At 36.9% G+C, this 15,448-nt stretch overlaps 1 protein-coding gene across 1 annotated transcript in view; it reads left to right on the forward strand.

Moving 5' to 3' along the window:
* The first annotated feature begins 919 nt into the window (after positions 1-919).
* LOC111156788 (translation machinery associated 16 homolog) overlaps positions 920-15,448 on the forward strand; it is a 35,703-nt gene continuing 21,174 nt past the window's right edge. Inside the window, exons 1-2 of the mRNA XM_022517854.1 lie at positions 920-1,016; positions 11,282-11,394. Coding sequence (XP_022373562.1) covers positions 1,014-1,016; positions 11,282-11,394 — 116 coding nt within the window. The 5' untranslated portion in view covers positions 920-1,013. The remainder of the gene's footprint in view (positions 1,017-11,281; positions 11,395-15,448) is intronic.

A 15,448-nucleotide genomic window follows, 5' to 3' on the forward strand; every position in this document is an offset into this window, starting at 1 on the left:
GTGATCCTAACTGCTATATAAGCAACCCCGCCCCCCATAAAGTCTGCCTCACCATCCTATAACAAGCCTCTTGAATAATTCTTTTCTTTATTATCAGTCTCTGCTCAACTCTTATTTTCAAGAAGATCTCAGAGACAACCACGTGTAAAACAACTTTTTTGCCTATTCCACCCTCTTTATTTTCTTCAGAGTAATTTTAGACTATTTGAAATAATAATACTAGTTTTATTTATTTACTTATTTACTAACCCTCGGAGCATCCCCAAAGTCTGGCACACAGTAGACAATCAAATATTTGTTAAATATAGGGTCTGTGGAATCCTAACAAACACAGGTAAAACGCAGACTCTTACACACTGTGAGAAGAAAACAAACAAAAAAAGGGGAAGGGGCCTTGGGTATGTAGAAGGGCCCTTAACGGGTGAGGAAACTGAGACTCAGTGGGGGAAGAGCCTTGCTCAAGGTAACGGAGGTGAGCAGAGGGTCTTTTGGCACACTAGGACGTGGGCCATCTCCTAACAGTCTAATGGCGAGGGGGCCAGTCTCCGCGAGGCAGGAACCTCCCAAAGGAGAGCCTCGTCGAAAGATGCTATTCAGCTGGGGGCTGTGCGTCAGGGTAGATGATGCGGGAGATCGTCGCCCGGCCCTGGGACTCCAGTAGCCAGGAGCGTCTAGTGTCGGTAAGCCCAGCTCAAATGCCAGGCCTCAATGTGGACACTGGGCCAGTTTCACCCTCACGTCCCAGGCCCCCTCCTATCGTGTTTGGCAAACCCGCAAGGAGGCTGCGGGCTGGTCCCGGGCTGAAAAGTTCACTACGGGATAAAAAGACTTGGTGTCGGTTCCCGGGGACGTTTTAGAGAAACGTACTTGCCCCTCCCCTTCCGGCCCGGTCCATCCGGTCTTCTTCCGCAGGCACGTGTGTTTAGGCTGCGCGCTTTTTATGAGTTGTCGCGGTTGTTGGTGTTTCCGTGGTCTAGGCTGCCGGGGTCCTGCGGGGCCGTGAGGACGTCACTATGGTGGGCGCCCCCCCCCCCCCGCTCCCCTGAACCCGCTTGGCTCTCTGGAGGGAAGGGGGGCTTCTTGGGATGCTGGAAGAGGGGACCGGGCTACTGGTCTGATTCTACTGGTTCGTACCCCGGGGTGAGGGATGCAGGGTAGGCCAGCCCCGAGGTGGCTGCCTGGCCCAGCGTCTGGATCTTAAAGTTAGACTTCCGGGTTCTGAAGCGTTCGCAGAACGCCCTGCCCCTCGGGACGAAACCCTGCACGTTTCCATTTTCTTGCTACTCACCAGTGTGAGGGCAGCGGGAGGAATGGGGGTGGGGGAAGGTCGGCAAAACTTGAGAAAGTGTCACCTCTGTATTGGTGTGCCACCTCTTGCCCGTCTAGACTGCTTGGGCTCATTCTCTTTCTTGGTGTCTTATCGCCGACCTCCACGGACGCGCTCGCTCCCTAAATCCTGCCTCCACACCCCCACCCCACTCCTTTGAGGACGCTCAAACTATCCTGTTGTTTTTATTAAAAATTGACTAGATGCAAAAAAGTGGTTACTCTTACTTAACGAAGTGAAGTATAAAGATTAGTAGTGTAAGGAACTCTCGTTTATCCATTACCCAGTTTAAGAAGCAAAACTTTACAAAGGTTGTTTCCTTCCTTGGTTGTGTAACGTTCAGGAGCCCTCATGTAAACAGTGTCGAAATTTTGTATTTATAGTTGCCTAGTTTTTTTTTAAAGCTACCACTTAACGTTGTATTTCAAAACGGATGTTTTTTCTTGCATTTTAAAAAATTGATTAAAATTCATTATAATTATTCTTGACTAGGAAAATGTTTTATATTCATTTTCAACCAACTTTTAATAAAAGCAACAATGTAAAAAAGTTTATAATTTGGTAAAAAGTTATGGTACTCTGGCCACAAGGTCTTTTGTCCTCTTTGTTCTTTTTTCTCTTTCTTTTTGTATGCCTGACATTTTTGCCTTTCACATCTGTACGGTGTTTTTGCTTTGGATCATACGTGTTTGTATATGTATAAATTTAGTCTTTTCACGTATCATTGTACTTGTGCTATTTCCAGCCCTTTATAAGAAAATTCTTTTATAGCTTTTCCATTTCAGAGTGGAACATTGAAATATTAGGTAAGATTGGGGGTTGGTTGGCATTTGAATGTAGTTGTCCTTGACTATGAGAATTTCACTTTATCAGGCTGTATGGTAGGAGATTGCCTTGCCATAAGAATCAAAGGAGTGGCATAAAAATTTGTTTTAATTGGCACATTTGCTGCCTTTTCAGTTTTCTGGTACATCGCTAGTGGCTCTGCTGTGCCCTTTCTTGAATTTAAGCTCAGCTTGATACTGGAGTTTTTCCAGTTTTTTCTATCAGTTACTCTAAACTACTTTCAGTACAGTTTAGAATGTGGGTTATGGAGTTCCAGAGAACTAAGTTTGACAACTGTCTTTGCTAAATTTTGATCTTGGTGAAATTACTTAACCCCTCTAAGTCTCACTTGTCCACCCGTTAAAGTGGGATAATCATAGTAACTACCTCATAGAATTGTTGTGAAAATTAAATGTAAGCCATTCAGCCTAATGTCTGGCACCTGGTAAATGTAATTTAATTGTTGAAATTAACTTTAGTATTAGTTGTAAATTTATAGTAGAGCTTGTAGTTGTCCACTTTTGTTACTTTGCTCATTTATTTTTTTCTTATTTTGAACATCTGCTGGAGCTTTACAAATTCTTACCTTTTTCTTTGATCGGAAGTTAATTCAACCAACATGAACAGTCTTTTCATACTAATTCATCTCACCCAACACTTCTTTATTCTGAATTGTGAAGTTTTTAATGTACTAAAAATTTTTAATTTGGTATGTACTATACCACAAGACACTCTGCTATATCCCTTTTTGTAGAAGTCTATTATAAAGTTTAAGCATGCTTATTTTTCTCCAAAGTTAGATTATAAGACATTTAAAAGTTTGCCATCATCCTCCCTCGATTTATCTTTGCATATTACTGTGGGCATTAACTATTACTGACTACCTACATATTCCTTAATGACAAGATTTTTGTGCTGTTGGACTCACCTATAAATGTAAGCTGAAACAACAAATCAACTTACTAAATTTTGGTGGTGTTTTTTTTCCCCAGCTGCATTGAGATATAATTGACTTAGAACACAGTATAAATTTAAGATGTACAGTGTTATGATTTGATATACATATATATTTTAAAATAACTACCACAATAAGCTTAGTTAATAGATCACATCACATAGATACCAATTTTAAGATTTACTCTTTTAGCACCTTTCAAGTATACAATACAGTATGGTTAGATCACAAGAACTTTACTCATCTTATAACTTGAAGTTTGTACCCACTGACCAACTTGAAACATTTCTCAACCCCATCCCCTGGCAACCACCAGTCTGCTTCCTGTTTCTATAAGGTTTTTTTCCTATAAGTTTTTTTTAAATAGATTCCACATATATGTAAGATCATGCCATATTTGTCTTTTTCTGTGTGACTTACCTCTCAGCATAATGCTTTTGGGTTTCATCCATATTGTTGCAAATAGTGGGATTTCCTTTTTTATGGCTGGTTGATAATCCACTGTGTATATATAACACATTTTCTTCATTTGTCGAAAGACACTTTAGGTTGTTCCCATGTCTTGGCTATGATAAAAAAGGCTTCAGTGAACAGAGGTGCAGTTACAACTTCAAAATAGTGATTTTGTTTCCTTGGATATATACTCAGAATTGGGATTGCTGGATCATATGGTAGTTCTATTTTTAATTTTTTTGAGGAACCTCTCTGTTGTTTTCCATAGTGGCTCTATCAGTTTTCATTCCCATCAGCAGTGCACAAGTGTTCCCTTTTCTCCATATCCTCTTCACCGCTTATTATCTGTCTTTTTGATAACAACTAAGAGCTTGTTGTTAGATTTTTGCAGGAAAGATAAAATTGAAGTCTGCATTAGAAAGTTAATTAAGGTATTCTTAAGGAGAGCATTGTTTATGAATGATTAAAATTATATGAGATAATTCACACTTTTAAAGACCATTTTTAATATTTTTAATTTACAGTGGGCACTTAGCAAATGTTGACTTGGGGCATCATCCTACTTTTTTACTTCTTTCAGAGTACTATTTTCAATCTAATAAGACATGTTTTAACAATATTTAAGGAGCCACTGTTGAGAATATAAAACACAAGTATAAATGACTTGTAAATATTAGATGCCTCATCCGTGCAGTTTAATATTAGGTACTACGTGGCAAATGCTACCAAAAGAGAAAGGTTTTAAGGGCCAGAAATGTTCTTCTTGGCTATCTTCAAGGAGGAGGTAAACTTGAATTTGAAATGGTTCTTGAGAATTGGGTGTGGTTTAGAAAGAAGTATGTGTTGAACCATTAAGTTGCTACTGGAAACTCTAGCTAGTGATTGTCGTTGGTGTCATATTTATCTGTAAAGAAAGGAAAATGCACTGGATTTCTTCACGGTAGACTCATTGCCCCAAAAAAAGAAAAACGCAGCTTCTCTTAATTAATCCATCTCATTTTTGTCTTGTCATTAGTGACTTAGTATATCACACTTTGATATTTATTTTGGCATTTAAAATATTACACTATAGTTTTCTCAGTTACAGGGATGATTAGTTTTATACTTTTTTTTTTTAAGTATTTGTGTACCTATATGTACCCTAAGTGCATTTGATGGAATGATTATTTTTCTAGGTTTCTAGTTGCACTGGGTAGTCTAAATGGCATTTTTGTCTCTAGTTGACCCTGGATTCTATGATGACCTTGATGGTCTTTTAGGAAAAGTTCCTTTTTATTATTTATGATTTTAGCAGGAATATTTGAACCATATTGCCCCTGAAATACCTCTTTCTGTTTCTGTGTTTGAATAAACTATTTATGTGTTTTCTTCTGTTACTCTCAATTACGAATCCAAAGAAGTTTAGAATGAATTTTCTGAGGTAATTGCTAAAGGTTGTAGGTTACTAACACTAATACTAATTTCTGACTGGAATATTTTTGTGGTACCAGAAACTTGCAAAGTAAGCATAGTTACTCAAAACAGTACCTTACTTATTACTTATGGTTATGGAAAGAAATCCTTAGTTACGCTTATGAAAAGAAATGCTGTTTTTGCTCTTATCTTTCAAAGTTAAAATATAACTATTAATCTTCTGTAGCAAATACACCTTTTTTCCTCCATGCCCAGTTTTGTTTTATGTTTACATTCTGTACTATTCTATGAGTCATCAAATGCTCTGCAAGTAAATTTGGAGAATCCCTGACTGATAGAGATTAATTGCTTTTCAGTTAAGAGATATTTAGCTTGACTAGACAGTTTAATACATTAACATTTTATTGATAGGATTTTACTTTAATTTTCCTTGTTGAAGCGTTTCTTTTTTATGTTAATATATTGAAAAAATATGGACATGTTTTAAAATTTAACAGGTTATAATACATATTTCTGTTCCTATTATATATTCATATCCTGCCTTGAGGCAACCTTTTCATGAATAATACAAGGAATTACAAATTACAGCTGAGTCAGAATATAAATTCAATTTCTTTGTTTCTTCTTTTACCGAGTCTTGGAGGTTCTTTCCTGAGACTTCTTAAGCTATGAGGACATTTTCATACTCCAAGGTTATCAAAATTTTTCTTGTTCTGAAGAAAATTCTTTTTAAATCTTTAAAGGAAATATTTTTATAGACTTGGATATATTGCTGAAACAGTGTTACACCTCTATAACTTTAGCTGTTTTTTAGCAGCCTCAGAGAGCATCTTTTTCTTGGGGTTCTTTGACCTTTACTTGTTTTTCTTTTTTTTTTTTTTTAAGCTTTTTATTTGTTAGGATATATGGAATAAAGATATCTTTACAAAGGGTACACTTTGCTTTGTTATTTTCTTCATTTTTGTCTTTGTCAGTTCTCTCTTTCTGTGTAACAAGTTGTCCCAGAGTTTAGTGGCTTAAAACAACAGCATTTATTACCTCACAGTTGCTGTGAGTTAAGAATGAGGCATATGGCTTACCTGGATTCTGTGCTCCAAGATCTCTCACAAAGTTATAGTTAAGGTATAATCTGAGGCTGTGGTTTCATCCCAAGGCACAACTGGGAAGCATGCACTTCCCAGCTCACTCATATGGTTCTTTGTAGAGTTTATCTCCTAGTAGACAACTGGACTCAGGGCCTCAGTTCTTCACTGCCGTAGACTAGAGGCCTGTCACATTTCTTTGTTAGATAGGCCTCTTCATGGGACAGCTTACTGCATGGCAGTTGTGTTCTATCAGAGTGAGCCTAGTGAGAGAGCAAAAGAGAATAGGCAAGGTGGAAGCCAGAGTCCTTACAAAACCTAATCACAGGATTGGAGTTCCTCCATTTGCCATATGTTATTCATTAAAAATAAATCACTAGGTCCACACTCTAGGGAAGATTATACTTAAGACATGAATATCCAGAGATGGAATTCATTCTTAGACATCTTAGAGGCAACCTACCATGGGTTCTGAAACATTTTGATTGATTCATGTTTGCTGGGTAAACTTCATGTACAAAAAATCCTTACCATACCTTTTTTCTTGCACCCCCTCCACCCCACATGTGCAGAGAATAATACAAAAGAATGCATATACAGACATATCTTAGAGATATTGTGGGTATAGTTCCAGACTTCCCCAATAAAACAAGTATCACGGTAAAGCAAGTCGAATGACTTTTTTGGTTTGCCAATGCATTGAAAAGTTATATTTATACTATATTGTGCACTGTTAAGTGTGCAGTAGCATCTGTCTAAAAAACAGTATAATACTTTAATTAAAAAATAGTTTATTGCTAGGGCACCTGGGTGGCTCAGTGGGTTAAAGCCTCTGCCTTCGGCTCAGGTCACGATCTCACGGGATCGAGTCCCTCATTGGGCTCTCTGCTCAGCAGGAGCCTGCTTCCTCCTCTCTCTCTGCCTGCCTCTCTGCCTGCTTGTGATCTCTCTCTGTGTCAAATAAATAAAATCTTTTTAAAAAAATCTTTAAAAAAATAGTTTATTGCTGAAAAATGCTAACCATCATCTGAGTTTACAGCATCTTGCAGGTGGGGACTTTTGCCTCAATGAGGCTGCTGACTAATGAGGGTAGAAGTTGCTGAAGATTGGGGTGGCTGTGATAATTTCTTAAAATGAGACAATAATGAGGTTTGCCACATCAATTAACTATTCCTTTCACAAACGATTTCTTTGTAGAATGCATTGCTGTTTGGTAGCATTTTATCCATGGTAGAACTTCTTTCAGAATTGGAGTCAGTCATCCCAAACCCTGCCACTGCTTTATCAACTATGCTGATTTAATATTCTGAATTCTGTGGTATCATTTTTAACATTCTTCACAGCATCTTCATCAAAAGTAGATGCCATCTCAAGAAACCACTTTTTTTTGTTCATCTGTAAGAAGCAGCTCCTTACCCATTCACGTTTCATAATGAGATTGCAGCAAAATCAGTCATATCTTGAGGCTCTTCCAGTTCTATTCTCTTGCTCTACCACATCTGCAGTCCCTTCCTCCTTCCTAGGAGTCTTGAAACCCTTGAAGTCATTTACGAAGGTTGGAATCAACTTCTAAACTCCTGTTCTTACTGTATTTTGGCCTCTTCCCATGAATTGTGAATGTTCTTCATGGCATCTAGAATGGTAGATCCTATTCTGAAGGTTTTCAAGAATTTATTTTGCCCAGATTCATTTGAGGAATCACTGTATATGGCAGCTATAGCCTTATCAAATTTTTTTAATAAGACTCGAATGTCAAAATCTCCTTGATCCATGAGCTACAAAATGGATATTGTGTTAGCAGGCATGAAAACAACATTAATCTCGTTGTTTATCTCCATTGGAGCTCTTGGGTGACCAGGTGCATTGTCAAGGAACAGTCATATTTTAAAGTGAGTCTTTTTTTCTTAGCAATAGGTCTCAACATTGGGCTTCATGTGTTCAGAAAACTGTGTTATAAACAGATGTGCTATCAACCAGACTTTGTGGTTCCATTTATAGAGCACAGGCTGGGTAGCTCTCCCATAATTCTTAAGGGCCTTAGGTTTTGAGGGATGGTAATTGAACACCGGTTTCAGCTTAAATTTACCAGCTGCATTAGCCCCTAACAGGAGAATCAGTCTGTTTTTTGAAGTTTTGAAGCCAGGCATTGACTTCATTTCTAGGTGTGAAAGTCCTAGATGGCATCTTCCAGTAGGAGGGTGTATTGTATACATTGAAAATCTTGTTTAGTGTAGTCACCTTCATTAATTATCTTAGCTAGATTTTTCTGGATAACTTCTGTATCAGCTTCTGTATCAGCACTTGCTGCTCTACTTTGCACTTTTATGTTATGGAGACTGCCTCTTTCCTTAAACTGCATGAACCAACCTCTGTTAGCTTCAGATTTTTTTTTCTGTAGCTTCCTCATCTCTCTTGTCCTTCATAGAATTGAAGAGAGGTGGGCCTTGTTCTGGCTTTGGCTCAAGGGAATGTTGTGGCTGATGAGCAGTAAGGATATTTTCCTTTCTTATCATTCCTGTGTTCACTGGAATAGCACTTTAAGTTTCCTTCAAGAACTTTTCCTTTGCCTTCACAACTTGGCTAACTGGCACAAGAGAAAGGCCTAACTTTTTGGCCTATCTCAGCTTTGTACATACCATCCTTATCAAGCTTAATAATCTCTAGGTTTTTATTTAAAGTGGGAGATGCATGACTTTCCCTTTCACTTGAACACTTAGAAGCCATTGTAGGATTATTAATTGGTGTAAGTTATATACTGTTTTGTTTCAGGAGATAGATCTGAGGAAAGGGAGATAGATGGGAGAATGGCTGGCTCGTCAGTGAGAGTAGTAGTGATACACAAAGCATTTATTGATGAAGTTTGCTTATATGGACACAGTTCATGGCGGCCCCAAACAATTACAAGGATAACATTAAAGATCACTTATCACAGACCTCCATAACAAATACAGTGATTATAATGAAGTTTGAAATATTGCAAGATTACTGAAATGTGACATAGGGACATTAAGTAAGCAAATGCTGATGGAAAAGTGGCGTTGATAGACTTGCTTATTGCTGGGTTGCCACAAACCTTGTTTGTAAACAAAACAAGACCCCCCCCACAGTATCTGTGATGCACAGTAAAACAAAGCATGCCTATACTGTTGTATGATGGTTTCACATTATTTTTCTGTCCCTATAACCACCTTCCAGTGCCTTTCTGGGGTTCAGAGTGGCAGTTACCTTGCCTAGGTGTATCAAGAAGAAAGCAATAAATACTTATTGGCGTATTTCAGTAAATATTTGTTGAAGGAATGAGTACATATGTGAAGGAGGAATTGGTGGTCATTTAAATTAATTCTGCCAGAAGTTTTACAGAGGAAGTGACTTTGAGTTGTATTTTATGAAAAGACAAGGAAGGAAAAGGATTTTTCAGATAGAGGTAACAACCTTAGTCTTCAGAAGTTATGAAACAGCATGGTGTGTTCTGGAAATGGGGAGAAGTTCAGTAAGAATGGGATGAAGGATGTTTTGAAGAATGAGTAATAATGCTGGAGAAGTACGTTGGGGGTAGATTGTTTTCTGCCTTAAGGACTTGGGACCTCACTGTGAGCTCGTTAGCAAGGGAGAAGGACTTCACTAAATAAATGTTGTAGGAAAATAAGCTCTGCAACTTCCATGAATAAAGAATGAGCAGTGAGAATCTAAAGGCCATTCTAATCATGAAAAATCATGAGGCTGAATTAAGGCAATAACAGTAGTTTTGAAGAGAAGATTCTAGAAGCCTTTTTGAGGATTAGGTATGTTAGAGACCACCAGGTGTCCCCAAATAGAACCTTTTTTTCTGTAATAATGTATTTTTTTTCCTGTGAATAACAATTACATTTACTACTCTCCCTTACATAACCCAGTGATTAAATTTTGATCAATGGGATGTAAATGGAAGACTCCAGCTTCTGAAATTTTGCTCTTAAAGGAAGGGGGTATGCCTTTTGATTTTCTTTTCTACTTCTCAGTGGTTAGAGTTTAGACTTGGATTAAGTCATCTTGAACTATATAGATATATAGGAGGTTATACCCTTAGGATAGTAGGTGGAAGGAGTCTGGATCTCGGGACTTTGTGAAGCAGAGCCTCCAGCTCCTGTGTTTTACATCAGAGAACTAAACTTTGTCAGATTACACCATTATTATTTTGGGCTTCTCTTATAGGAAGCCAAATTAATTCTAAAATAAAAACAGGTCTGATAAAATACAGAATTATGTAGGAATAAAGAGTTAACTGAAATGTTGAATTCAGTGGACTAAATGAATTGTGACCTTGTTAACTGGCATAAGGTTTGAAGGGGAAAATAATTTGTTCTTTTTGGGGTGTGCTAATTTTGAGATGGCTTATATTCTTTCTTCTATTCCTGTTTTTCTGTGAACCCAACTTTGACTTTGTTTGATTCAGTGCTCACTCTGTTCCATGTCCAACTTCTACAGTCAAGCTCCCATGAACATCCTATGTTCCTTCTACCTCCCCACCTTTTTAAACTATAACACAATTTTTTTAATTAACATATAATTTATTACTTGTTTCAGGGTTACAAGTCTGTGATACATCAGTCTTACACAATTCACAGCACTCACCATAGCATATACCCTCCCCAGTGTCCGGCAACCAGCCACCCCATCCCTCCCACCCTCCTCCATTCCAGCAACCCTCAGTTTGTTTCCTGAGATTAAAAGTCTTATGTTTCGTCTCCCTCTCTGGTTTCGTCTTGTTTCATTTTCCCTTCTCTTTCCCTATGATCCTCTGTCTTGTTTCTCAAATTCCTCATATCAGTGAGATCATATGATAATTGTGTTTGACTGATTAACTTATTTCTCCTAGCATAATAGCCTCTAGTTCCATCCATGTAGAACTGTAACACAATTTTAACTCTTGTCTTCTCACTAGGTGCATTCTTTTACCTACTTTGAAGATAGAAAAGTTGAAGAGCTGGGTTTATTGACCCATTCTGTGCCTTTCTTTATTCTATCACTGAAGAGTAGATTCGAATATATCATTTCTGTTATGACAATGGAAACAAATGCCATTCTAATCATTTAACAGGTCTGGGTTATCTCCTAATTCCTAGAGTAGTGTTTCTGGCTTATGGTATTTCTTACACTACTGTTTTTTAAATTTATTTCTAAAGAAATTTTTTAACAGATATCACTTACATATCTGACTGTGTATGTCATGTGTCTTCCTAATTTTAGCCTAAAGCCCTAAAGGGAAAAATTGTAGGACGGGAAAAAAAAGTCATCCATCCATATAGTAGAAGAGCAGCTCAAATTACAAGAGAGGCCCACAAACAAGAAAAAAAGGAAAAGTAAGTATCTTTTTATCATTTGTATTGCATTGGTGTAAAGCCCGTTAATACATTTATTTTTCATCAGTATTCCCTTCTCCCCTTAAGGAATGTTAAGTATGTTCACTGCGCTGAAGATAAAACAGTGAACAAGGATACAGCTCTTCTAGCGCTTACCTAAAGCAGAAACATACACTTCGATAGGTTGTAATGAACATAATGAAGAAAAAGGAAAAAGAATTATGGGATAGAAAGTGATGGAAGAGTTCTATTCTATATAGAATAGTCATGTGTAGCTTACCTGGAGAAGTTCATGTTGGAGCAGAGAGCTAAAAGATGTGAGATCAGGAGCTATGTAGATATATGTTGGACATATAGGTTAAAGTACTTAGTTGTCTATTAGATATATAGAAGGAGATACAAAATGGGAAGTTGGATATGTTGGCTCTGGTGTTCAGAGGATTGATTAGGGATGCAACCCAGATTTGGGAGTCTCAGTTTCTAGATGGGATGGTAAGTGATGAGACTAGAGAAGATCATCTAATGAGTAAATGTAGCTAGAAAAGAGAAAGGAGCCAAGGATAGATCCCAGAGGCCTCCATCATTTAGAGGCTGGAAAAAGGATCTAACAAGTGAGACTGAGAAAGAGGAGAAAGAAGATTGTGTTTCAAAGAGAAGGTGGTGATCAAGCTATGTCATTAGCTCTTGATTAACATGAGAGCTGAGAATTGATCTAGTAATCTGATTTAGTAATTTGGAAATCATTTAGTAAAGTAGAGATCACTATATTTTTTGTTATTTTCTTAGTTGTTGCTCTGAAAATTACAACTAAATCTTAAAACAATCTTATTTCAGATTAATTTCAAGTAAATTTCAATAGTATACCAAAAATTTCCTTTCTTGTGGCTCCATTCTCCCTCCTTTGTACTATTATTGTTAAGAAATTACATCCTTATACATTACAATCCCACAAACACAGTTTTACAGTGATTGTTTTTATACAGTTGTCTTATGAGAATATACACAAAAATACATTTATACTGTCTTTTATATTTACCTGTATATAAATTTTTTTTTTTTTTACTGGTGCCCCTTATTTCTTCATGTGGGTTCAGATTGCTATTCACTGTACTTTCATTTTAGCCTGTAGGACTCCTTTTATTATTTCTTATAAGGTAGGCCTGAAAGTCAGAGATTTGATAAGTTTTATCTGAGAATGCCTTAATTTCGCCTTTATTTTTGAAGGAAACTTTAGAATATAGAATTCTTGCATATAGAATTCTTTTTTCAGTCTTTCTGTTCAGCACTTTAAATATGTCATCCCTCAGCCTTCTGGCCTGTGTGGTTTCTAAGGAGAATTCAGCTGTTTATCTTACTGAATGCAGTGAGTCACTTCTGACACTGTAAAGTTGTTCTTTGTCTTTGAATAGTTTGACAGGTACGTCTAGTAGGTGTGGATCTCTGAGTTTATCCTACATGGATTTCATCCTACATGGAGTTTGTTAAGCTTCTTGTGTGTGTAGCTCAATGTTTCTCTTCAAATTGGGAAGTTTTTAGCCATTATTTTTCCAAATATCTTATCTTTTCTGTCCTTTCCTTTCCTTCTGTGACTCCCATTATACATATGCTGTGTTCTTAGTAGTGTCCCATGGGTCTCTGAGACTCTTCATTTATCTTTCTTTCCTTTCCACTTTTTGTTGCTCAGATTGGATAATTTCAGCTAATTTGCTTTTATATTTATGGGTTCTTTTTTCTGCCAGCAAAAAACTGCTGTTGAATCTTTCTAGTAAATTTTTCATTCTTGTTGTTACATCTTTCAACTCCAGAATTTCTACTTGACTCATCATTGTAATTTCTTTCTCTTTATTGATATTATCTGTTTGGTTGAACATTGTTCTCAAAATTTCCTTGAAATTTTTAGATACAGTTTTCTTTAATTCTTTGTATATGTTTATTATAGCTGAATTCAAGTCCTTCTCAAATAGGTCCAACTGTCTGGGCTTCCTTAGGAGGTTTTTGTTGACTGCTATTTTTAATCCCCGAATATGGGCCACACCTTTCCTTTTTTGTTGTATGTCTCATAATTTTTGGTTGAAAACTGGACATTTTCAATATTACAGTGTGACAACTCTGTTAAATAGACATCTCCAGCCCCTATACCCAATTAGGTTTGCTCTTGTGTTGTTTGCTTCATGACTTTCCTAGACTGATTTTGTAAAGTCTATTTGTTGTGTGTGGCCATTGATGTTTTTGCTCAGTTGGTGGTCAGCTAATGTTGGAACAGAGAGTTCTTTAAATGCCTTTAGCTAATAAGTCTCTTGGCCTTTTCTGAGGGACTCTTTGAATCTGTTGAGCGTGGCTTTGACACACCAGGATGCAGTTTACTTAGACTTCATTTCTTGTTTGCATAGAGCCTCAAGGTTAGCCAGAGGTGAGAGAAAAGGGCCTGTTCAGGTCTCTTCTTAGCATGAACATAGTCATTAATGTACATACGGCATTCTAGATTCCCAGGAGTGTGTTGGGGCTTGCTTTGAAGTCCACCGTGCACATTCCCTTTCCCAGTTTTCCTTTAAAATTTTTTAGTCCACCTTTTGTTAGCCCCCAGCTGGTAATATCACTGAGGCAGCTGCTATGTTAGTTAATTGCTGCTGATTATTTTCAAGAAAAAACTTGGGGATAGAGCTCTTCCTACAGAGAGCTCTGTCTGAGTCAGATTATCTAAGGACAAAGTAACTTCAAGCTTCTCAGCATGCTGCCTGTCAGGTCAAATGGTAGCAATTCTCTGGGTGTGAAGGTTTTGGGGAACTCCAAATTTGATGTCTCTAGTGGCCGTTAGGAAGATGGCTTTTACAACTGCCGAGAGTTGCTAGTCCATTGGTTTTCAGCACTGTTGTGGAGTTGATGAAGGGGTCATGGATTAGGCACATTCACAGGTTTGTTGTTCTTACGGAGATTGGGCTGTTTTTCTTGAGAATGCTCCTCAGATTCTTGCAAGGCTTTGTTTAATTTTCATACTTCTGGAAAAGTTGATTTTGACAAATTTTGTTAGTATTCTCTGTTTTTGTGGAAAAGTGGATTTTCATAGGTCCTTATGCCATTGTGGAAGTTGGTTTGTGTTCTTGATGTGAAGAATTCATAGCAAAATTTTCTTCTTAGGAATACAAAATGTGTATATAATGCCCTTTCTTTTCTTCTTCCTGTCCCTTAGTGTCCCCTTTCTGGTCAGCAGCCCACACTATAATTTGCCTATTCTCCCCTCCATCTTTGGCCTGTGAGAGTTCCCAGTAGCTGCTGGAGTGACAAATAAAGAATTACTTAAAATGAAGTTACAAAGGCAAAAATCATCATGTTAGCTATTTTAAAATAGACTTCCATTTTAATAAATAAATGGTAGATATATTTCTCTACTAACTGATTGAAACCAGCACATTCATTGTTATATATTAATTATATAATATATAATAATTATATATATAATATAATATATATATAAATATAATATATATAGTGTTATATATATAATATAATATATATATAATAATATAAAGGCATATTTAGTAAAGGTTAGCTGTTCCACAATGATTTGGCTAGAAGTTTTCTGGAAGAAAATAGACAAGTTCTATAATAGTATAATCAAACTTTTTTTTTTTTTTCCCCGTAAAGGTTAATTAGGATGATAGATCACTTTAAAACAGTAATTTTCAAACTTCAAGTAATTTATGTATCATTTTCATGAATTTTGCTTTGTCTATTGACAAGGTTATTACTTCCCTGCTTTTGCAGTTTTTGATTGCTGTCTTTACTAGTATTTCACAAACTTAGGTGTACACAAGATATACCTGTAGGGCATCTTAAAACAGGTTGTTCTTTCCCCTAGAATTTTCCATCAGAACATCTGGGACAGTGTCAAAATTTTGCTTTCTAATGAGTTTCAGATAATGTTAATGGTATTGGCTGTTGGTTCAGGGACCACGCTATGAGAACCACTGACTGTGGTATTATTTACTTAATATTTTTTTAGAATCTATTTCCCTTATGTATCTTTTTTTTTTTTTTTTTTTTTTTTTTTTTTTAG

This window comes from Enhydra lutris, unplaced genomic scaffold (genome assembly GCF_002288905.1).
Source record: "Enhydra lutris kenyoni isolate GAN:26980312 unplaced genomic scaffold, ASM228890v2 scaffoldscaffold3, whole genome shotgun sequence".
NCBI classification, from domain to species: domain Eukaryota; kingdom Metazoa; phylum Chordata; class Mammalia; order Carnivora; family Mustelidae; genus Enhydra; species Enhydra lutris.